At 43.4% G+C, this 23,355-nt stretch overlaps 2 protein-coding genes across 2 annotated transcripts in view; one reads left to right on the forward strand and one right to left on the reverse strand.

The window, feature by feature from the left end:
* slco5a1 (solute carrier organic anion transporter family member 5A1) overlaps nucleotides 1–23,355 on the forward strand; it is a gene marked incomplete at both ends in the record, with an annotated part of 80,141 nt that overhangs the window by 11,467 nt on the left and 45,319 nt on the right. The window lies entirely within an intron of this gene.
* LOC308307184 (E3 ubiquitin-protein ligase RBX1-like) lies at nucleotides 10,671–22,072 on the reverse strand (the record flags this gene model as incomplete). The annotated part of the gene is made up of 3 exons (XM_080752355.1): nucleotides 10,671–10,987; nucleotides 21,631–21,751; nucleotides 21,995–22,072. 3 exons carry the CDS (start codon nucleotides 22,070–22,072, stop codon nucleotides 10,671–10,673), a joined length of 516 nt encoding a protein of 171 aa, XP_080608481.1.

Genomic DNA, 23,355 nt, shown 5'->3' on the forward strand with positions numbered 1-23,355 from the left:
CACGCATTTGCCAAGCGTGTGCATGCCTCCATCTTTCTACATCCTCTCCTGAAATGAAAATGACATGAGAATTCTATTGGTTGAGATAGAGCGGGGGTGGGTCAATAAATGCTATTGGTTGAGATCTTGTCAATCAAGCTAGCCGCACCCCTCCTATGGCATGCACAATTTTATCATCAATTTTAAAATACCATAATTTAACAAAGCACATATCATGGAAAGAGAAGACTTTAAACTTGCGAAGCATAAACTATTTATGACAATGTTTATTAAGGTAATAAAATCAAGTGTAAAGTTTGGCAAAAACCCATCCCTGTGAATGGAGCATTATTCTTTCTGACACCAGCACTGGGGAAACAGCAAAACTAGCGGCCATTCATATGCTGGTGAATGCTAACCAGGTGAAATGCTAACCTGCCGATGCTGGTGAATGCTAACCTGGTGAATGTTAAACTGGTCGGACCAACGGTGCTTAACCCAGTTGCTTTTTTGATACACTCGGACTGAAAGACCTGCAAAAATGACTCTCCCCTCGGCTCACACTCTGAACCTCTTGAGATGGACAGAAACGGACTGCTGTATGGAAGTAGTGCATGTCAAAGTTTTAAACTAGCGGTTGTAGATGGATAGACAAACTAAACAACATACATAAACAATCTATCCTCAGTATTGGAAGTAGAGAGCAGGGATAGCTCTGGTGCTGCTGGTGTTCTGAGAAGCTCATGTCAGCTGCTCTGCCCAGCCAGCTGTCAGCGCGGAGGAGAAGTAGAGACAATCGTTGCTTGTCTCCTGCACCTTGTTTGTAAACAGCTTATTGATTTTAGGCAATGAATGTGTCATGTAGTTGCTCAATCTTGATTCATTTCAGATCTACAGCTGCTAGTTTAAAACTTAATCAAAATGTGCTACTTCCACTTTCATCACCGTGGTAGCAGGCACACACCTCGGAACATGGGTCGATGCTGCTGTTGTGAATTCAGCGTATAGGAATCACTTTAGAGCAGTGCAGCCGGTCCTTAACCAAAACCCTATCTACTCCGTTCCCTGGAGTGACCCGGAGTGACTCTCTCCTTCCACCCCCTGTACACCAAATAATCATTGTCAAAAATGGCCAATCTTCAAGCCCATGCTTTTTGATCTTGTAGATCGGCTAACGTTTGCACCCAGAATAGGGATGCTAGGGTTCATGTGGTTTTAATTGGCGATGGCTTACATCAAATTCGAGATGTTAGAAATCATCTGTGAGGTTGAACAAACTATGTTTGTGAGGTTGAACAAATTACACAGGTTAATAATTCAGAAATTACAGAGCCATTGAAGTGCCATTTAGCACTGATGGCTTTATGCTTTCTCTGTGTTATCTTTGCAGTCTCTGGTGCTATGTTAGTACTAATTAGGGTCCGGAGACTCCGGACAGCTATGCTGCTGATCCCTCTTGTATTTGCCATTCTTCTTCCAAGGAGGAAATCTGTCGTAATGCATTAATTGAAAATATTGCTCACAGGAACAGTCCAGCCCTCATGGTGGCACTACAGAAATTTTCATTTCATAACAAATCACTCATACATGCATGTAACTTCAGCCAAAATGTAATGCCAAAGTGTCAAATGAGACATGGCTTATGATTATGCTGGATGTGTGTGGGCAGGTAATTGCTATTTTCCAGGGCTATCTTGTAACAACAATCACAATGGAGTGTCCTGTGATGCCATCAGCGTCAGTGTGTCTGCCATTGAAGCCACCGAATGCTGCGTTTAAAAGAAAGGTAATGAATCTCTTGATTGAAACAGTCGTCTGAGTCACCTGCTCTTGCCAGCAGTGTCAGCACTTAAGTTTTCTTTTTCTTATCACAAAGCACCGGAGAAGTAAAGCCTTTTTTCTCACCGTGTTGGCTTAGGGACAGTTGTGTAGGTGAAGTAGAAGACATGTAGAATAGATTAGAATGACCCACACACCGTCTGCACTTGCACAATAAAGACAACTTGCGTATTATAAGGGCAAGTAGGCAATGTTTTAGCCATGGACCTTCTTCAAGCATCCTGTAGTGTAGAAAGTCCATGACAGAAACATTGCCTTTATAATACAAGTTGTCTTTATAGTGCAACTGCAGACAGTATCACAAAGCACAACAGCACATAACGCAGGACAGAGATGGCCTCTGCACAGTATCACTCTTCTCCTCAGTGCCAACACTGATCGGTTCAACTCGGCTCACCAAGTCGATTAATACCCCGGGTGTATTTTGCGGGTGTAACCTTAAGCCTATAAAAGCAGAAAATAACAGACTTTCATCAAGCAACACAAAGTATAATATCCAAGAAATTCAAGAATATATATCATCACTGAAATCTCCAAGTTTCAAATTTGTACGTTTTTTCGTAAAGTAAAGCCCTGCTTCATCATACAAGACTGTCGCACAAAACTAGTGAAAAGAGCAGATCTACAAGCGTAGCTTAATATTCAGCTTGATTAGTGCGTTGGAGAGAGTCTGACTCTTTGTTTTTCAGTAAAAGCACATGCAAACAGCGAACATACCGGTATGCAGAGAGGCATCTTTAATTACAGCCGAATAATAAAAACAAGTACTACTAATCTCTCATTGTGATTACCTGCCGGTCATTGAAGATAGTCCTTGTTTTACTGTAAAAGGGATGCTCAAAAATTATGCCATAAGAGATAAAATATTTGTCTCTACAAAATGTCGCGTCCAGACAGTGATTATAGTATTTTTGTGTCGTTTTAAGATTTTTTTTTATTATCACAAAAATATTGTTAACACATCTGGTGCCAACCCCGAGTTTCCTGAGTTTGTATTGGTACCACCCCTGTGCCAACCCCGAGTTTCCCGAGTTTGGGCCGTTTTTTTTTTTTTTTTTTTTTTCAAAAAAAAAATGTTGGACCTCCAGAAATGTATTGGGCATGATCGCGAAATTGCATGTTTAACCCCCATATCAACCCATTCTTTCAAACATGGCAGCCATGTTTGTTTACATCTGAAGAAAACATAATGGCTGCAAAATCATGAATGCCTGAATGGATTTCCAAGCAGATTTTTTTGTTTGAAAGCTGTGAACAGTGTGCACACACGTGGTGCATCATCTAGGCATGGGCGTGCACGATCCGCGCACTATAAATTACATGGAAGTCTATGGAGACCATGGCATCGCGGACCATTGAAGAGAAAAAATTATTGCAACATAAGTGTTAATTGCAGTTATTTGGGCCAAAACTATCCTGACATGAAAATGTTCATATCCACCATCCAGGGATGGGACAATAAGCGATATTATTATTTATCGTGATAAAGAACACTCACGATAATCGTATCGTGGAGTTTTAATTTATCGTGATATCGTCCTCCGTCATGCACTGGGATCTATTCACCTTTTATTTGCAAGGCTGCATATCCGGTGCCATTTAAACCCTCTATTGGTAAAACGTACTTAGAATATACGTACGTACTTTGATACAGTCTTTTTTTCACTCTCTACCAGGGCAGGAATTTCATGGAGGCCATGAAGGCCTTGGCCGCCGATGCCCCTCAGTTTGGCCTTGTGCCCCTCAAACCAATGGCATGACCTGAGGCCACAGTGGCCTTAATGCCCAAGCTGACTGTACCACTTTCTCCTCTGTTTCTTTCTGGTCAATATGTAAACAGTAGACACCAGTGTCTCTTTCTGGTCATGTAGACACCAGTGTTTCAGAATCTTGTTGAGATTCTGAAATCTTAACTCCCCTGAGTCCCCATCTTTAAACCAATCCAGTGACTTTGATTGTTGCTGGGCTGAGCATGGATCAGATTGTAAATACCATCATTTATCTATTTCACTGCAGAATAGGTTATCATCCCTAACCCTTAGATTCAACAAATTAATTAAAACTTTCATTTATTTGATGGCCTTCCTGCCCTGACATTATGAAATTCCAGGCCTGCTCTCTACCAAATCTCTTTCCTAAAAAATAGCCCATCTACAAGCTCAAACGCGAACGCCGATCTACAAGCTTATAGATCGGCAAATGTTCCACCCCAGGATAATGGAAGTTGGGGATGTTTTGATTATCGTGATATCGTAAATCGTGATTTCTTGGGCACAATAATCGTGATATGAAATTTTCATATCATACCATCCCTATCCAGTACCAGTAGTGACCTTCAGTAGTTGTTCTGCTGTGCTGGCTGTACGCGGCGCGGCAGTGAGTGCTCTGACTAGCCTCGTGTGGGCAGAGCTCCCTGGAGGGACAGCAGTCCACTCTGAAAGAGATGGATGACTCCAGAGATGCTCTCTCACCTCAGCCCGTGGGTTAGTCACCATGCACAGCACACAGGGGCGTCACAAGGGGGGGGGAGTGGGACTGAGTTACTAGGGCCCAAGGTGGAGGGCCCTTAATTATTTTATACGTTAGCTATTGAAAAATAGCAGATATACAAGGTCACAGTGCAGCACCGAGTGTCGCGCTGCGAGCTTGTAGATCTGCTATATTTTTTAAATGTGTGCAAATCTTTGAATATATGTATGTTTTAACTAAAATGTACTGAGTTTTACTAGGGCCCAAGGTAGAGGGCTCTTAATTATTTTATACGTTAGCTATTGAAAAATAGCAGATATACAAGGTCACAGCGCGGCACCGAGTGTCGCGCTGCGAGCTTGTAGATCTGCTATTTTTTTTAAATGTGTGCAAATCTTTGAATATATGTATTTTTTAACTAAAAATTTGCTTCTGGGGGTCCCTGGAACGAAATATTTTGAGATGGGGGTCCGTGGCCAAATACATATCCTTTTGGGGGTCCTTCACACGAAAAGGTTTGAGCACCACTGACATAGAAATTAAAATGTGATTAATTGCGATTAATTAATCAGAGCCTGTAATTAATTAGATTAAAATTTGTAATCGCATCCCAGCCCTAATATATATACTGTGTGTGTGTGTGTGTGTGTGTGTGTGTGTGTGTGTGTGTGTGTGTGTGTGTGTGTGTGTGTGTGTGTGTGTGTGTGTGTGTGTGTGTGTGTGTGTGTGTGTGTGTATTTTTTTCTTTTCTTTTTTTAAACCTTAGAAAGATTTGAAATATTAAAGACTTGCACAAATGTTCACGATTTTTCAAAAATAGCAGATCTACAAGCTCCAGATCTACGAGCTTGTATATCTGCTATTTTTCAATATTTTAAGCACAAAATAATGCGTAATAATGTGTTCCCACTTCCCAGTTTAAATGTGTTAAACCCCCTCCCACTATGAAGAACATACATGGGGGGCCCGCAGGGAATCCTTGTACCCAGGGCCCAGAATTTGGTGTTCACACCCCTGACAGCACACACACAGACATAAGTGCAAGTGTGCACATGCACACACACACACACACACACACACACACACACACACACACACCCCACAGGAAATTATGCAGCGAGACCAGAGATAAAGCCCCAGAAGGCGTGCAGAGTAGACCGGGGGCCGACTCTGCTGTGCAAACCTATCTGTTTGTGTCATAGTGTCCCTGCCATGGTCGGTTATGCCTGAAAATGTACAGTAAAGCCTGATTTATGCTTGGTAACTCGCACTCGGTGTGGTGCACTGAAATGAGCAAATCTGTATGCTCAGCGGTGAAACGTTGTGAGCTTGTAGATTAGCTATTTTTGGTGTGCAACACTGCGCGCAACCAAGTGTAAATGGGGGGGGGGGGGGTAAAGCTTGTGGCATGTTATGTAAACATAGGCTAATAGGCGAACATACAACCAGGATTTTGACGAGCGCCGTCAGCAGATGTTGGCTAACCCGAGAGTTTGCTCAGCACAGGGAAATGAAGAAATCGCAAACCTCTGCTCCTTCTTGAAATTGGTCAGCTAAAGTACATAGTTGATGAGTAGTTGAAACAACAGAAATACCTGCAATAAGCTTTTTTTTATGATTTTAATTAGTTTTCGGTCCAAACCTTCGTCCTTGTTTTTTCTCTATTCATCCTCTGCTCTCGCTGTGTCTTGGGGGCCGTATTGCTGGTGGATGGTTTATAAGGCCCCCAAGTGCAGAAAGCACAGCTGTAGCGGAATACTGACGGTGTGCTTGCACTTTCAGAGGGTGTGTGTGTGTGTGTGTTTGTGTACACTGTACAGTATGTGTGTGCACGCCCTGCGCCTGGGGCTGTGCATGTGTGAGAGAACCTTTGGGAGAGAGCTCTACTGTTTGTGTGTGAAAGATTGCAAGAGCAGAGATTCTGTGTTGCAGACCATAGCCTTGGTTTGCCTGCGAGCCAACACTGGTATTTGAGCATCAGTGCCTGTGTAGAGACTGCAGAGAAGCCTAGCTATGGACATGGACTTTGAGGACACACACACTGTTCCATAGATATTGGTTCATAGTTAATGTCACATAAGGATAGCATAGGTGGTCTTGTACAGTATGTGTCTGGAATCCGGATACCCTCGCCATCATTCATTCATATGAATAATACGCATAAAAAACACACATTTGCATATCCCAAGTAACTCTTACTGTACATGTTAATGCACACTTTCAAGAGAATTCCTTCACGCTTCCAAACGGCTCTGCAGACCTTTTCAGGCTGACTTACTTTTTTGTTTGCTGGTTTTCAAGTCCTGCAGTGGAGGTGCCCAGGGGTTGGGTAGTGGAGGATGTGCTTTTGAATGGAACTAATGCTTGGCACTGGGTGAAAGAGGCGTGGGGTGGGGGGGTGGGGGGGTGGGGGGGGGAGGGACAGATTGCTGTGCCATGTCTGTCAATGGCACAGCCTGAAAGCTGCAGGTGCAAGCTTGTGACTGAGAAAGTTAAGTACGAAACCACATACTCTGCTCTACCCGTTCCTCTGTGTCTGTCTCTCTCTCCCTCCGTCTCACGCACGCACGCACGCACGCACGCACGCACGCACGCACGCACGCACGCACACACACACACACACACACACACACACACACACACACACACTCACTCTCCAGCATAATGTGGGTTTGCCCATGATCCAGAAGCCCCCCAACCCCTGTGAGAGCAGCCAACACCATGGCCCCCTTGTCCAGCCACCAGATTATCTAACACCCTCTGAAATACTGGGCTATTATTCCCCTCCACACACACACAGACCCACTGGTTTTAGACTCCTTTTTGGTGTACATTTGGGTGCATATTTACAAGGATATGTCTAGGCATGTGTTAAGATCCAATGAACTCTCTACACAGGCACATTAGAAGGCAGCTTTGATCAGGACTGGTAATCATCGAAATGCAATGATAATGATTAATACAAATAATAATAATAAAAGCTTCTGAGATTCCGAGATTAGCTATACTAGTAAGACGCCTTAGGGCGACATGTGCCAATTCTTGGCCATCTGGCCAGGGATGTATATTGGACCAGTTACCCATGGAGACCCCTGCATGATGGTCAACAATGTTATGTCAAAACATGCCCATATATGGGCATTACCAAATATGGGCATTCCCAGATATGTCCTTAATATTGATGACATTGGGACAGGGATCTCCATATATGGGCATTAAATGTATGTTAACACTTTGATTGTTATAATTGGCCAAAAGATCCCTTAAGACGTCTGGACCTGTCTTATCTTTTTTTATTTGATTACAGGTGAAATAATAATAAATAAGCTTATGAGCTAAAACACTACATTACCCATAGGCATTAGCGGCCAAACCGACCTCACGCGTTTCCTGGTTTGCGTAACGTGCGCACGCATCCAAACACAGGCTCCATAGGGAATCAATGTAAAATGGCGGACGATGAAGTCAACACAGGCCGATTGCTGATGTTTTGCAATGGATTATACAGCGTGACGTTAACGTTATAATGCGGGACCATCACCAGAGCCGATGTATGCACGCACGTTGCGCACGCATGCGCCCTGATGAGTTCCATTAACCCTATGATGGCGTTCAAAATTAGTAAAGCCAAGCGGGACCTTAGGGCCTGTGTTTGATGCCTGGGGATCCCCATATATGAGCATAACAGGGCATCATGGACTTAATATTAACGTTTTCGGGGAAGGTAGGGTGTAAATCAGAGTAAAGCAGGCTCTTGAGCCAGTTAGGGCCTGGGATTGATGACATCACAAAATCTCCATATATGGACATCACAGGGATTTTGTTTCTAGGAGTGACCATATATTTTTATTTTATTTTTAATAATACTATATCCATATACATACAATATATGTTATGCCCATACATGGAGATCCCTATCTGTACCAGCCACACAGATATGGGCCATGACTTTGCCATCTGGCCAGTGATATACATCAGTGACATCAGGGATCTTCATATATGGGCATAAAAGGGCTACCCATATATGGACTTTTACATAGGTTATATGTCATCAACTGTGATGTCACAGTGACAGTATGTATATCCAGGGTTTGATCTTTGATGAGGTGATGTCACATGACATCACTTCCTTTACGGAAGGACGGAAGGAAGGACAAGCTATGACATTTCTCATGGTATACTGCGACCTTTGGTCGACAACAAAGACACGCACACACACGCACACGTTTCCATCTGTGTGTTGGTTATAATTATTGCTTCCCCAGCCAAGCTGAAAAGTCGATGTAATAATGCCCACTTGAAATACTGTGGATGAGTCATTTGGGACTAATTGCGACCATAGGTCGCAAGTTTACTATGACAACTGGCACATCTTGTCCACGTATCCGTGTATCTCTGAAGGTCATGCCTGACACTGTGGTTCCCCTGACACATCACTGTGACATCATCACAAAAGTCCATATATGGGTATTCCCCAGAATCCCTTTTATGCCCATATATGAAGATCCCTGATGTCATCAATATACATCACTGGCCAGATGGCCAAGACATGGCCCCTATCTGTGTGGCCGGTTCAGATGGGGGATCTCCATGTATGGGCATAAAAGGGATTGTATGTTATGATGTCATGGGAACCAGTCTAACAGAATCCCTTGTATGCCCATATATGGAGATCCCTAATGTCATCAACATTAAGCCCATATCTAACAGGACATATATGGGTACCAGGGGTCTCTCCATATATGGGTAACTGGTCCGATATACATCACTGGCTAGATTGCCAAGAATTGGCATGTTGCCCTGAGGCGTCTTAAGCCCCGTTTTCACTGAGTCAAACTTCTGGAAGTTTTTTCCAAAATGACGGCAATTTTGAAATTCACGCCATGTGAAAACGGCCACTTATTTTGTCTTCCGTGAGTTTTGGTGTCCCAAACGTGACGGGAAAATACCTAGTAATTTTTGCCTAAAGTCCCGGCAGAATAGAAATATCCCCACAGTGAAAACGGCATACCGTGATTTTTACTTTTTTCGGACAAGCAGGTGCACGCAAGGAGCCAATATTAACAGTTAAAGCATTGTAATTGGGATTGAAAGCTTCAGAATCCATATTGCATTCGAATGTTATGTAAGCCAGCCAAACACAGAAGACAGACTCGAGAAATGCAAGCTTAATGCTAGATCAATGCATGGTTCAAAATTATTCTATAGCCTATTTGTAATTAAGCTGTGTGGGTTTTTATACAAGTCCGCTCTGGAGACAGGAGCGCGATGCGCTCGTAATGTGATAAAAGCTGGAATCTTTACCAACTTTTTTTACGGTGCTATAGCCTATTTTTTGTCTGAGTGAGACACAATGCGCTCATTTGGCCTATGCTGTGATGAAAGTTGGAAGCTACCAACTCAAAGAGCGTAACTTGTTAAATCCATTGGTGAGAGAGAAAAGGAGAGACGAACAGACGTGACTCGCTGCTGCTTTAGCAAGCGATCAAGCGTCCAGACGCAGACGGTGTGGTAAGCACTGGTTGCCATGTTTGCTAATTATAAGCGACTATGGTCTTGATTTCCGTAAAGTTGCTTGTATGTATTGATCGTTTCTGGCTGCTTTTTATTTGTTGTGATCTTTTAGATCGGTAATTGTCAAGTAGCTGATGTGGCGATGCTTATAGTTTTAAATTGCTTTTGTGGCCTAGATAATATCACTTTTTGGGGCTTATTTTCGTACACCTGGTTGCTTATTTCTCTCGCAAAGTCTGGCAACACGGATTTTCATTCCGTGACGGTTTAGTAGTGAAAACGATGTATTTTATGGCGATGCCAGCATTTTTGCTCATGTGAAAACACCCAAAAAACAAAACTCCCGGCAAGTTGAAAATGATTATGCTAATTATTTTGCAGGAAAAATTCCGGAACTGTAGTGAAAACATGCCTTTACTTGTAAATACTACTCAAAGAGACTGTTTTTTTTTTTCTTTTTTTTGTAGATCAGATGTTTATTTCTTTACATTTACATAGTTGCAAACCAAACTTAGAAAAAGTGTTTTAAATCTATTCTAAAACATCAAATGTGGGGGGCGAATGGGGGCCATAAACTGGAGGGGAAAAACAATAAGGGTCTAGACATGGAGAAAGTCAAGAAGTGGTCCACTTTTTTTTTCTTCTTTTTTTTTAATTTGTTTTAGATATTTGCTTTAATGCCTTTATTGATAGGACAGTAGACTGACAGGAAATGGGGGGAGAGACAGGGAGTGACATGCGGCAAAGGTCGCTTGGATCGGGAATCGAAACCGGCGAAGCCGCCAGGCATCTATGCCTATGTGGCAATGCCTAAGTGCTATGCGCCCGGACCAGTATGCCAGCGGGCGGCCCGTCCACAGATTTTTGAGTTAGTGTCCATACTTCACAAACTCCCATTCCCTGTTGTCTAGAGGGCACACCTGTCTGGTCATCAACCAGCGAGAAATACAGTGGAAGTGGAAAGCGTGATTGCAGACACCCCAGGCAGCAGTGCACTCCTCAGTTGTGGCAGAGCCTTGGTTGGCCTGGCACTCTATACAAAGGTCCATGATGTGATTGCGGCAGATGGCACAGTTGTCCACAACAATATCCCAGGCCCACTTGGCCACAGCATTCCACTTCTTGACTTCAAAAGGTTTCTTTCTAGCTCCGCTTTTAGTGTCGTTTGGCCTATCCACATCCATAGCTGCTTAGGGACTGGTTTTCTTGGATTAGGATCCGCCGCAGTGGTGTCCGGTAAGAACTTCACCAAGATGTCTTGAATTGTACGGAAGGCTGTGAGGTCGCGCTAGGTGAACTAGCTGAAGGTCTTGAGATAGTTTGATGTGATGGTAAGCTATAAGCTTGAATGGAGCTAGAGTAAGAGTCGAGAGTCACTTCTGTCCGTTCGGTGGGTCTTTTATATAGGGCTTGTTTAGTATGACATCAGAACCCGTCATCAGCTGTGTACTGTGTGATGTCATCCTGATGTCATCAGCTAGATGTCTCCTTATATGGGCCGAACCCGTCATCAGCTGCATACTGTGTGATGTCTCCATATATGGGCCGTCTCCCTATATGGAGTAGGTAGGTCGTCCGTGCCCAAATATGGAGCTTGTAAGGTCAGGCTTAGTGAGATATCTCCATGTATGGGGTTTCCAGATTCAATGCAACCTGTCAACTGCCTGTATGACGTGAGAGCCTTCATTACAGGGACCTTGTGGCAGAAAAACATGATTTTTTTCCCCTTTTCTTTTCGTTCATAGATTTTCACATGTCTTTTCAATTTGACCAGAAAGTGGGTGGGGGTGGGGGGCGGGGGTGAGCAAGGCAAACAGAGAGGCTCTATGGAGGTTTGAGCAGCATGTTCTGTACAACGGCAAGAACACGCTGACCAGGGTTTCACTCTCCCTGTGAACCTCGCTGTCTGAAAGGCATCCTTCACAGCTACCAAGTACTGCAATTAGATCACTGCTTCCCAAACACTGGGTCAGGAGTCAGGACCCATTTGTGTGGGTCCCTTCATTTTTTGTTTCCTACTATTATTATTTCAAAACATTTTCAAAAAACATTCCCCAAAAAGCTAAGATTTTCATGAAAAAACGCAATGAATGCAATTCGGTCTTGGCTTCAATTAATAGTCAGGATTCATAATGGTGCTATTAGAACTGTATTGCACAGAAGACTGTTAAGGCAGAGGAGACATTTAATTTATTTTACACCAACATTAAAGATAGTCCAACAGATAAGGGACAACTTCTAATATTTACTGTACTAGTCTGTTAAACAGTTTGTTTTTAAATATAGTTATATGGAAATGACTCAAGGAGAAGTTTAGAAAAGGTGACTGACTGTACAGGTAGCAGGATGGAATTTCTCAGCGATGACGTCATGAATGGAGAACATTTCTAGTTGTACATACATACTATATTGACTGTACATGGTGTAATATTGGCCTATATGTACAATATGAATGTTTAGCTTTCAAAAGCAGAAGTTGGAAGCCTTTCTACTGTTAACAATGACAATCGTTTTTTAAAGTCACAATTTCGGAATCAGTCTAGGCTATTTTGAGAATAAAGTTGAAATATTTAAAGAATAAAGGGGTATGTTTTGGGGGTTAATTCCACCAGGATAGATGGATTATAGTGTTATGGTCTATGAAGAGGCTGAAAGTCTTTCTGTCTTGGCCCTCATGACAAGACTGAAGGAGCCAATAGAGAGACGGAGTATGAGAGGGAGAGTGGTACAGAGGGATTAACACAATTCTCTTTGGCTGTGCCTTTTTTTTAATGGCATTCCATCACTAAGCCAGTTAAGAAGCGCTGTGTCACTTTGATCAGCTTGTCATGTGGAAAGATGGGAGAGAGAACAGAGGGAGATGGAGCCAGAAGAAAATGAGAGAAAGTAGAGAACACAACATAAGAGCCCAACTGATGGCCAGATTTCTGGGTCTGATCCCAATTTGGTAGAGTCCTAAACCACAGGTTACCAATCTTTTTACCGATATTTTGTGGAAAAGTCAAGTGCTACATATCAATTAGAAAGACGTAGATTTGTTTAAAGTTTCTATTTTGGAACATGAAAATTTAACTTCTAAGCAATTTTTTTTTTCTAATATCTTTTATGTAAACAAATAAATTAAACAGTGCGTCACAGGTTCGAGTCCTGATCCCGACAAGCTTTTGCTGCGTGTCACTCCCCATTTCCTACTATACTACTAGTAAGACTCCTCAGGGCGACTTACCAATTCTTTGCCATCTGGCCAGTGATGTATATCGGACCAGTTACCCATATACGGACACCCCTGGTACCCATATATGGAGATCCATGTACTGTATATGGAGATATGCTGTGAGATCCCAAACATGCTTACTCAGTCAGTTATCGTTATGTGAAAGTCCTATGATGTCTATGATACACATGGACATCCCTGTCTGTAGAACCAGCAACACAGATATGGGCTGCCTCGGCCATCTGTCTTGGCCATAAATGGATTATTTTAGTGTGGTATGTGGCCGATGTGGCCTCCATATATGGGCATTCCCATACGAAATCCTGTTTATGGGCAACCAAGGGATTATGTTAGTGTGCCTTCACAGTGAAGCCAGAGCATGATGTCAGAGCGGCAAACCCATTCTGTTAAGAGTGGGACATCACAGCAAACTCATAGACCTGTGATGTCATAGTGATGTGTCAGGGGAACCACAGTGTCAGGCGTGACCTACAGAGATACGCGGATACGTAAACAAGATGTGCCGGTTTTCATAGTTAACTGCGACCTATGGTCGCAATCAATAATGGTGTTAAAAGTCCAAAAAGAAAATTACAAAAGAAAAGAAAAAGGAAGACACATTTGCTGCATAATTGCTGATACCGATGTCGTCAACAAAATGGCAGATATATTGGTCAGACTGATATTGGGCTCTACACAAATGTTTTTAGAGAACAACTCACCCCTCATCACTTACTTGGTCTCAAGATGCACCCAGATGTAGGCATGATGAATATCACCACTTCTGAATGTGTTACCCCTGATGGATGGCTTCACCTGGATGTCAGTCAGTGTCCAGTGATGGACTGACTGACATCATTGTTTGTCAGTTCAACAGCATTCAGCATTTCTAGTGGAATTTCTGTGTGTGCGCGCGTGTGTGTGCGTGTGTGTGTGTTTCTCTCAATTCAGCTATATTTCTGTGTTTGCATCCTCAGTGGATCCTATTTAGACATCAGCAGTAGCACTTTTGAGTTCCTTTAGCTATTTGCATTGGAATCAGCAGAAAAAAAACCCTTTATGGGACCTCTTTGACCCCACTGACGCACACAAAGGCATTACTGCGCAGGATTTGGGAAGATCGAATCCCATGGGACTGCTTTCGACCAATAACTCCATTTGTATGCAAGACAACAAAATGGATTCAGCTCATAAAATGATGCTGCTAAACAAAATAGCTTTGCCAGGCATTTTTTTCTTTCTTTTTGAGGTCTACCTGTACTGTATGTATTGTATGACTGCCTATGAATGCCATGGGGGAAGGCCTCGGCGCACTCCCTTTAAATTGTCTTGTTGCTGTCACGCTTTGTTTCAGTGAATGCAGTGTTCTGTGAGAGCAGACTTGTTTCTCCCCAAACCGAATAAAACTTGTTCGCGGGCTGGCAGAGACAGTGTCAGACTACTGTACCGGGGGCCTCAACTCCAGACATCTGTGGATCTGCTAAATATAGAGAAACTCCCTCCATTCTCCTTTCTGTGGGTTTTTCTAAATATTTGATTTAGAGAATTCAGCTTGGGGACCCCCTGCATGGAATGGAACGCTGCTGGCAATGAAACATTCATTGCAATACACAGTTTGTTTTTTTCCCTTGGGCTTGGCTGAAATTAAATGGGCAGTAGGGATTTGGGCTTTCCGTTGTCATGCATTCGTATAGTTCAAAATAACAACTTGTAGTATTTATATATTATATAATATTTAAAAAATATGCGCCATTTTATTGTTATGACAATTTGTATTAAAGTGGTGTTTATGTACAATGACATAACAGGATAAATGGCTTACCGTTTTTGATCTTTGCTTTGAGATGGAATGTAATGGTCTTTTCTCCCTCTCTTTTTTCTCTTCAAAGATCAACAGTATTTACGATCACTCTTGGTGGAGCATGTACAATTTTATTCCCATATTTATTTCTCATGTTCTCTGAATTGGATCTGGGTCTCTCTTGCCTGTTTGAAGGCGCCATCAATCATCCACTTGATCACCATCACATGACTTGTATCTGGGGTATAGAAGGAGTGGCTCGCTGGGTCACGGGGTGGTGGATGGCTGAGGAGGAGGAGTGGGGGTCTGAGGAGGAGTGGGTGTGTGAGAGGGGTGAGTGGTAGACTTCACATGAGGATCAGTTCTCTGGGTGCCTTGTGGTGCGACTTTACTTAAGGGGCTTTAGAAGGTAAAGGGGTATAAGGCTGATGGAGCCAGACTGTGTTGACTTCCAAGACACAAAGCGCTTTGTTGTTGTCTGTGCTTCTAAGGACATGGTTCAGACTTGTTCAGGCAGGTTCGTGGCTATTAAAGACAGTACTTATCCCACACAGTAAAATCCTCAGTGTTTGATTAACCACATGAACCCTATTCTGGGGGCAAGCATTTGGCAGAAATAGCGGATCTACAAGCTCACAGTGTGCTGCGAAGTGGGGTGAGCTTGTACTTGCAGACCAAGTATAGAGCCCTGGGGGACCCCGTCAACTATAGGGTTTTAGCGGTGGTTAACTTTATGTATGCCATATGCAGTATTTAGTGTTTAGTGTTTCACCACATGCCTTTCTGCATAGTACAATCTATATAATTTTATTCAGTGGAGTCATTGCTGTCACATGGGTATAGCAGGCCTGTTTCTCACAGAATGTCTCACAGAATATCTGTCTGTCTGTGACATGTATCAGAGGTGAAGGTGAGCTGGTGACATGTCCCCAAATAATGACTCGCACACACACACACACACACACACACACACACACACACACACACACACACACACACACACACACACACACACACACACACACACACACACACACACACACTCGCACACACACACACACACACACACACACACACACACACACACACACACACACACACACACACACACACACACACACACACACACAGATCTGATGCCTGGGATCAGTCATTGGCAGTGCTGCATTTGGAAATGCCTGTGCCAAACAAGGTGATGCTAAATGAGCTTTCTGGGGCCACTGTTTACGTTTTATGAGGTCTACAAAACAAGTTTTGTGAGTGTATTACCTTTTGGGCATACAGTAGTATCTGTGAGTCATGTGTGTTCTTAGTTTGTACGTCTGTGAATTAGTTTGTGCAATCTGCATGTCGTCACTGTTGGGCAGAAACCTTGTATCTCCAAGTTTCAAATGTATATGTTTTTTCCTAAAGTAAAGCCCTGCTTCATCATACAAGACTGTTGCACAAAACTAGTGAAAATAGCAATCACGAAACACAGCGCAATGCACTGTGTGCTTGTAGATGATAAATGAAAAATACAAAACGAACGGTTGTGCTCCGCTGCCTGTTAAGGGGGTCAATGAGCAGCCTGTTCCAAATGCAAGACCCTGATCCACACCGCCAATCCTCTGCCTCCCCACAACATGGTCATAATAATCGTTGTGGGTGTGGGTTGATTGGGCAAAAGCGCTGCCTGTCTCCAGACTGGGTCGCGCCCACTGTAGAGAAAAGAATCACCAGTTCAGCAAACGTTAGAGACGGAGTCAGAAGCGTAAGCTATCATGACTCTCTCGAGAGAATGCTGACACTGTGGTTCCCTTGACACATCACTGTGACATCACAGGTGACATCACAGTGATGTCAGATACTCAGAGCAAGGATCTCCATATGGACATAAACAGGTGACATCACAGTGGTGTGGCTGGTTCAGACAGGGATCTCCATGTATGGGCATAAAAAGGATTGTATGTTGTGATGTCATGGGAACCACTCTAACAGAATATATGCCCATATATGGAGATGTCATCAATATTAAGTCCATATCTAACTCTATGGGAATGCCCATATATGGAGGAAGACAGCCCATATCTGTGTGGCTGGTTCAGACAGGGATCTCCATGTATGGGCATAAAAGGGATTGTATGTATGATGTCAGATGTGATAGACGCCATAGGATTTTCACGTAACGAATAACTGAGTAAGCATGTTTGGTGTCTCACAGCATATCTCCATATACAGTACATGGATCTCCATATATGGGTAACAGGAGTCTCCATGTATGGGTAACCAAGACATGGTCGCTTGTCGCCCTGAGGTGTCTTACTAGTAACTAAAGTGTTCAAATAAATATAGTGGAGTAAAAGTACAATATTTGAATCCCGGATGTACAGTAGTGGAGTAGAAGTAAAAGTATTGGAAATTGGAAATACTCAAATAAAGTAAATACCTCAAAATTGTGACACCACTGTTGGATGCTGTGTAAAGTCTGGTCATTTTGGTTAAGGGTATCTGAGTTCAGCTTCATCATGTTCCAGAACCTGGAAGCGTTCACTAATAATTATGCAAGGAATAATTGCCGGGTCGCTCCCAAAATAACAACAACACATATTTCAACAAGTATTTCCTTAGCACAACACCCCTGTTGAAATGTTGATCAAATAAAATAAAAATGTGGTTACGGCATCGTCTATTTCTCGCCTCAAATGTTTTCAAAAACATTCTTGAGTGCAACGTTTAGTTTTAAATGACATTGTGTTTGTTTACATGGCTGTCATGTTGGATACTGCATGAAATTCAAACCGTGAAGCCAGGTGCTCTGAGCCTTTGATTAGAGAGCGGTCTGTTATTGAGCTGAGCGGCCATTATCCAGAAATAACACACAGCTGAATTTGGCGATCAGAATCAAGCATTCAACTGTTGTTGTGTACGTTGTCCACCACAGTACGCACTACCATACCCCTCCCACCTAGTTTGACAGCCTCTTACTGACCCCAGTCTCTTAATATTCCCTTCTGATCAATATCCACCAGATACATTATGTGAAGAAAAAAACAAAAAACATGTCCCCTCCCCATATCCAATACTCACAAGCCACCAGAACTAAGTAAGAAGTCACACTTATATAATGACAATGACACACTTCAACACTGTTCCTAAAGCGAACCTGTGTGTCGAGCACTGAGCAGCAAGACCCAACATGAAAGACCCTCTGATCAGCTGTGCACGGTGGTGCAGGTACTTGTCTCGACAACTCGTCATAACATAAGACGACACAACGCCTTCCTGACGCACCCGTTTTTGTCTCTCTCTTTGCCATAACGATGTTTGATTTTCCGTGCTAAGTGTGGGTGGGCTTACATATGCGGTGTAATGTCAGTCGACATTCCCCGTGCGTGCCCTCTGGGTAAAAAAACTGTAAGCTTAGGACTTGTAAGAAGACACTGCTGTATCAGCACGTTGCCATGACAATGCCGTCATTCCCCCCCTATTTCATTGTCTTTTGCCTTCTCTTGTCCCGGGTGGGGGGGAGGTCACATGGTCGAATTGATTCCCAGTGCACAGGGGGATGTATAGAGCTCTCTCTCTCTCTCTCTCTCTCTCTCTCTCTCTCTCTCTCTCTCTCTCTCTCTCTCTCTCTCTCTCTCTCTTTTTCTCTCTCTCTCTCTTTCTCTTTGTGAAAGTGGCAGCCGCATAGATCATCTATCATACAGCCGTCACCTGCGGCAGTCGTTTCCAAATAGCTCTAGGCGTTGCAATGGACGTTACAGTAATACCAGCGTGGGTTCTCAAAGTCGGGTCCGGGGATCCGAGGGGGGGGGGGGGGGGGGGGGCAGTGGGTCCCCAGTTAAATTAGTTTAATATAGCATCACAATCTTTTTTGAAGCGGTGAAAGCCGCTTCCAATGAGTGGCTTTGTGTGTCCCATGTCCATATATGGTCATTTCAGTCCAGAATAAACAGGTTTTTTCAAAAACAAAATGTGTGTTTCATGTCCATATATGGTCATTTCAGTCCAGAATAAACAGGTTTTTTCAAAAACAAAATGTGTGTTTCATGTCCATATATGGTCATTTCAGTCCAGAATTAACAGGTTTTATCTGTCCCGTACGTCCAGAATATCAGTCCAGAATGAATAGGTTTTTTCAAAAACAAAATGTGTGTCCCATGTCCATATATGGTCATTTCAGTCCAGAATGAACAGGTTTTATCTGTCCCGTACGTCCAGAATATGTGTGTAGTGTCCGTCCCGGTCTGATGATTGGATACTTTGAGGATTGGTCAAGCTTCACATGACAATTCGGCCCTCCAGATAAAATCATTCATTCATTCAGAATATAAAGAATGTACAGATCACAGAGTTCATAACTCTAGAACACATAGAATAAAAGTTCACCGCTTCACTTCGAACCGAGGTTTGATTTTTTAAAACACTTTATCCATTCATATCATTGTTGTCGGGTGGAAACCTTGAATGTCCAAAACCTTTTTTTGTTGGCATTATTTTAAAAACGATAACTAGATCTGCTATTTTCACTTTTGTATGATGAAGCACGGCTTTCATTTTGAAACCACATACATTTGAAACTTGGAGATATTTTTTGCATGATTTACATTTTCTTTTTTAACATACATCTTTTCTCCTGGGGGTCCCTGACACAAAACCTTTTCAGATGGGGGGGGGGGGGGATCCCTGGATGTTTGAGAACCACTGCAGTACAGTTAACCGTACAATACAGACCGATGCAGCAGCAGTGGCTGAAAAAAAATGCAGCACTGTATGAATGTAGGTTTTCAATGCTGCAGTGCAACGGTTGCGGCTGGCTGAGGCTGACAGGTCTAATTACATTGGAGCGGCCCAGTGTTTTCATAGCCTCAAAACCAGATACAGTAGCTCACTCTGTGCCCGTTCTGTGGGTGCCGCTGCCGCTCTTGTAGGAATTGGAACAATTATGCCCAGTCAGAGTGAAGAGGCATTAATACACGTCCTCCTGTGTTGATGTTTTGCGTGTGACGCTACGCGAATCAGTTTGACTCGGCGTACAAGCAATACAGGAAGACGACAAAGTCTGTGGCGAGGAGAGCTCGTAACGCTCCCATGATATTTAACATGTTACCTTAACGTAATACACCAGGGGTCTTCAACAGGGGGCCCGGGACCCCTAGGCGGTCCTCAGAGTTACTACAGGGGGGCCTCCAAATCTGTGTGATAGAACCTTTTTATCTCCTTTTCTATATTAACCACTTGAACCCTAGTGTCTATATTCTGAGAACTTTAGCAAATCTACAAGCTCACAGCTGCGAGGCGTTGTGAACTTGTAGATCGGCTATTTTCGGCAAAGACGTTTGGTGTAGAGGGGAAAAAGAGCAGACTAAGTACAGCGTGATTGGTCAAGTTTATTAAAGGTGATACACAATGAAATTTCACTTTTCCTATTTTAAAACCTTTTTTTGGGGTCCCACTAGCACCTTCTATCCTCACAAAGTCCCATTTCTGACCGTTGTGTCTTTCTCTGGTTTTGAGAAGGCGAAGGTTAAAAGTATCCCACGGGTTCTCAAAACAGGCTATCCAGATTTGCTGCCGATTGTGACGTCATCTGCCGATTGTGACGTCATCATAAAAAATAAATAAAAAAAAAAGTTCAGGCCAAAGGTGGTACTGCAGCTGAAATGCTCTGAGAGCCATTCAAAAATGAGAGCGGCTCTCTATTCAGGAGTGGTAATTTAGCCTCAAACCTTTTGAAAAACGTTTTTGGGACATAAACAATATGACATAAATACTTTTTAAATGCATGGTGTATCACCTTTAAGTATTGACAGTTCAAGTGGTTACATATCTGGAAACACAAATTTACATGAAACCAAAATACACTGATGATTGTGCTGTAAAATATGACACTATATGATATCTATCTATGGGTTTTGGGGTCCCTGCTTCAGCTCTCAACTAAGGGTTACGATGCTATACGTGGCGAGTTGTTGAAATGGGGGCTTAAGTGGTTAATGAGACTTGCTAAACACAGATGCTGCGTATATGTGTGCAATCACATACACACGTGCCGCGTTTCATCTTGGGTTCAGTAGCAGATGGGATGTAATCGTGGCCTTAGACTGCTAATTCTAATAAACGTGAGTTTTTAGACTAACTAATCCCGTGGTGGGCTGACAAGGCGTGAAAGTCCCATCTTTTGCTTTGCATGCATAATTAAATCAATCAATTAATCTGTAGTAATTATTTCGGCCACTGGAGGGTAACTTCATTAGGTCCAAGGTTGTCCCAAGGCTCTGGGCTTGTTCCTCACCTCTCATTCAGTCCCAAGGCTCTGGGCTTGTTCCTCACCTCTCATTCGCGCTCTCAGCTGGACTCAAAGGTTCCCATGGGTTGCTCGCTGGGGGGGGTTGAGGAAAGAGCGTTGAGCAAGGCAAAAATCTTTTTCTCATTATGTCCAAAGCTACGTTCACACTCAAGGTCACTTTGTAAGAAGGTGCTGTTTGTCCTTGGTTGGCATGTATCGAGCTGTCGAGCAATGATATTGCGTTTTTGTGCTGAAGGCGTTCTTTTGACTCATAAAAATGTGACAGCCACATGAAATGGCAGGCGATGTGAGGATCAGATGGCCTGTCAGACGAATCCACCGAGCGGCAATCATAACTGCGGTGTCAGGGCACTGGCTCCGCTTCGCTCCGCAACTACACGGAAATGATCTGTGGATTCGTCTATAGCTTAGAACTATTATGCATTTTGCAGCTACTGCGATTTATTTTGTGATTAAAAAAATGACTACCTCTACGTAAACCCTGTTCAGTGCTCGCAAACAGCACTGTTGTTTACACACATCCTCTCCTCTCAGCATTGGGCTGGTTGTTTGGCTTGTGGCCTGAATCAGTGGTTTGTGACAGAGACAACAGAAGGAGCAGGCTGGAGGAGTCGGAGGCTCCGTTGAGGAGGAGATGGTCCTGAAAGGTGGCATAATGAGCGGGATGTTGCTGAGCCAGCCGTATCCCTACTCCATTACACAGCACACTGCAGCTCTCTGATGTTTCCGCCACTGCTATTCTTCCCCTCTTAATATCAATTCTGTCTGCATTTATTTCCCCCTACTTTCTTTTAGTCAACGTATAATCTTTCTCATCCTCCGCCCCACTGCTTCTACTTTGTTTTATGTCCTCTTCCCTCCAAACCCCCCATCCCTGCGTTGCCATCTTCATCCAGTAAATCTCCTCTTCCTCTGTGCCCTTGTATGGCTGAGGCGTGCCGCCTGACACCCGCGTGTCCATCCATCATCAACATGGCGATTGAGGAGTTAAGCGGGGGTCAACGACACACGTTAAATTTTCTCCAACCTTCTCTGATCCTCCTCCACTCGCAACTGGCGCCCTTGACCTAGTCCCCCCCCCCCCCCCCACACACACACACACACACAGTGGCGTCACAAAAAGTGGGACTGAGTTACTAGGGCCCACGGTAATTATTTTATACTTTAGCTATTGAAAATTAGCAGATATACAAACTCACAGCACGGCTCCGAGTGCCACGCTACAAGCTTATAGATTTGCTATTTTTGAAAAGTCGTCGTGAATCTTTGAATATATGTATATTTTTTTAAGTTTGTAACTAAAATTTTGCTTTTGGGGGGTCCCTGGAACGAAATATTTTGACATGGGGGGGGCCAAATACATATAATTTTGGAGGTCCTTCACATGAAAAAGTTTGAGTACCACTGACATAGAAACATAGGTTTTTCACGATTTTTTTAAATAGCAAGCTCGCAGCGTGGCCCTCGGTGCCACGCTGCGAGCTTGTTTATCTGCTATTTTTCAATATTTAAAGCACAAAACTACGCGTAATAATGCGTTCCCAGTCTAAATGGGTAAAACCCCGTCCCCCTATGAAGAACATTCATGGGGGCCCCGCAGTGAATCCTTGTACCCAGGGCCCAGAATTTGGTGCAACACCCCTGCGCGCACACACACATAACTGCACATAACGCTCAGCATGGCGGTGGTCTTGACTTTGAGGACACTGAATGTAAAAAGGCTGTTTGATCCAGGTAGATGCAGTTTTTTTGTGTGTCTGAGCGTGGTACAGGAGCTCTCACGAATAAACGTGTTTTCTGCCTTGAACCTCATTAATCTCTCGCCGCCGACATTCATTTTTGTTTGTAATATTGTTAACTTCCACGCTCCCTGACTTCACCCTCGATTCGTTTCCTTTCATGCGTGTCGTTGTGGCGTTCCAGGAAAGAGTCAGCACAAGGCTATAGCACAACATCAACATAAAATCCTGAATGTTTATTTAACTCTTGAGTGTAAAAATCCACCCTTGGGGTCCATCTTTACAGTTAACGGAGTTAAATGAACGCTCAGGATTTCACTGTGTACTTGCTGACTCTGTATAATAGAAGAGGGGGGGGGGAAGCCAATAACTGCAATGGAGGGCTCCTAATCCATTACCTACTCACGTGTGAGTGTGTGTGTGTGTGTGTGTGTGTGTGTGTGGGGGGGGGGCTATATGAAAGCTATAATGTATCGTCCTTCACGTGCCGCCGGTGAAGGTCTAT

This window comes from Nannobrachium achirus (genome assembly GCF_963921795.1).
Source record: "Nannobrachium achirus genome assembly, chromosome: 21".
Lineage (NCBI taxonomy): Eukaryota > Metazoa > Chordata > Actinopteri > Myctophiformes > Myctophidae > Nannobrachium > Nannobrachium achirus.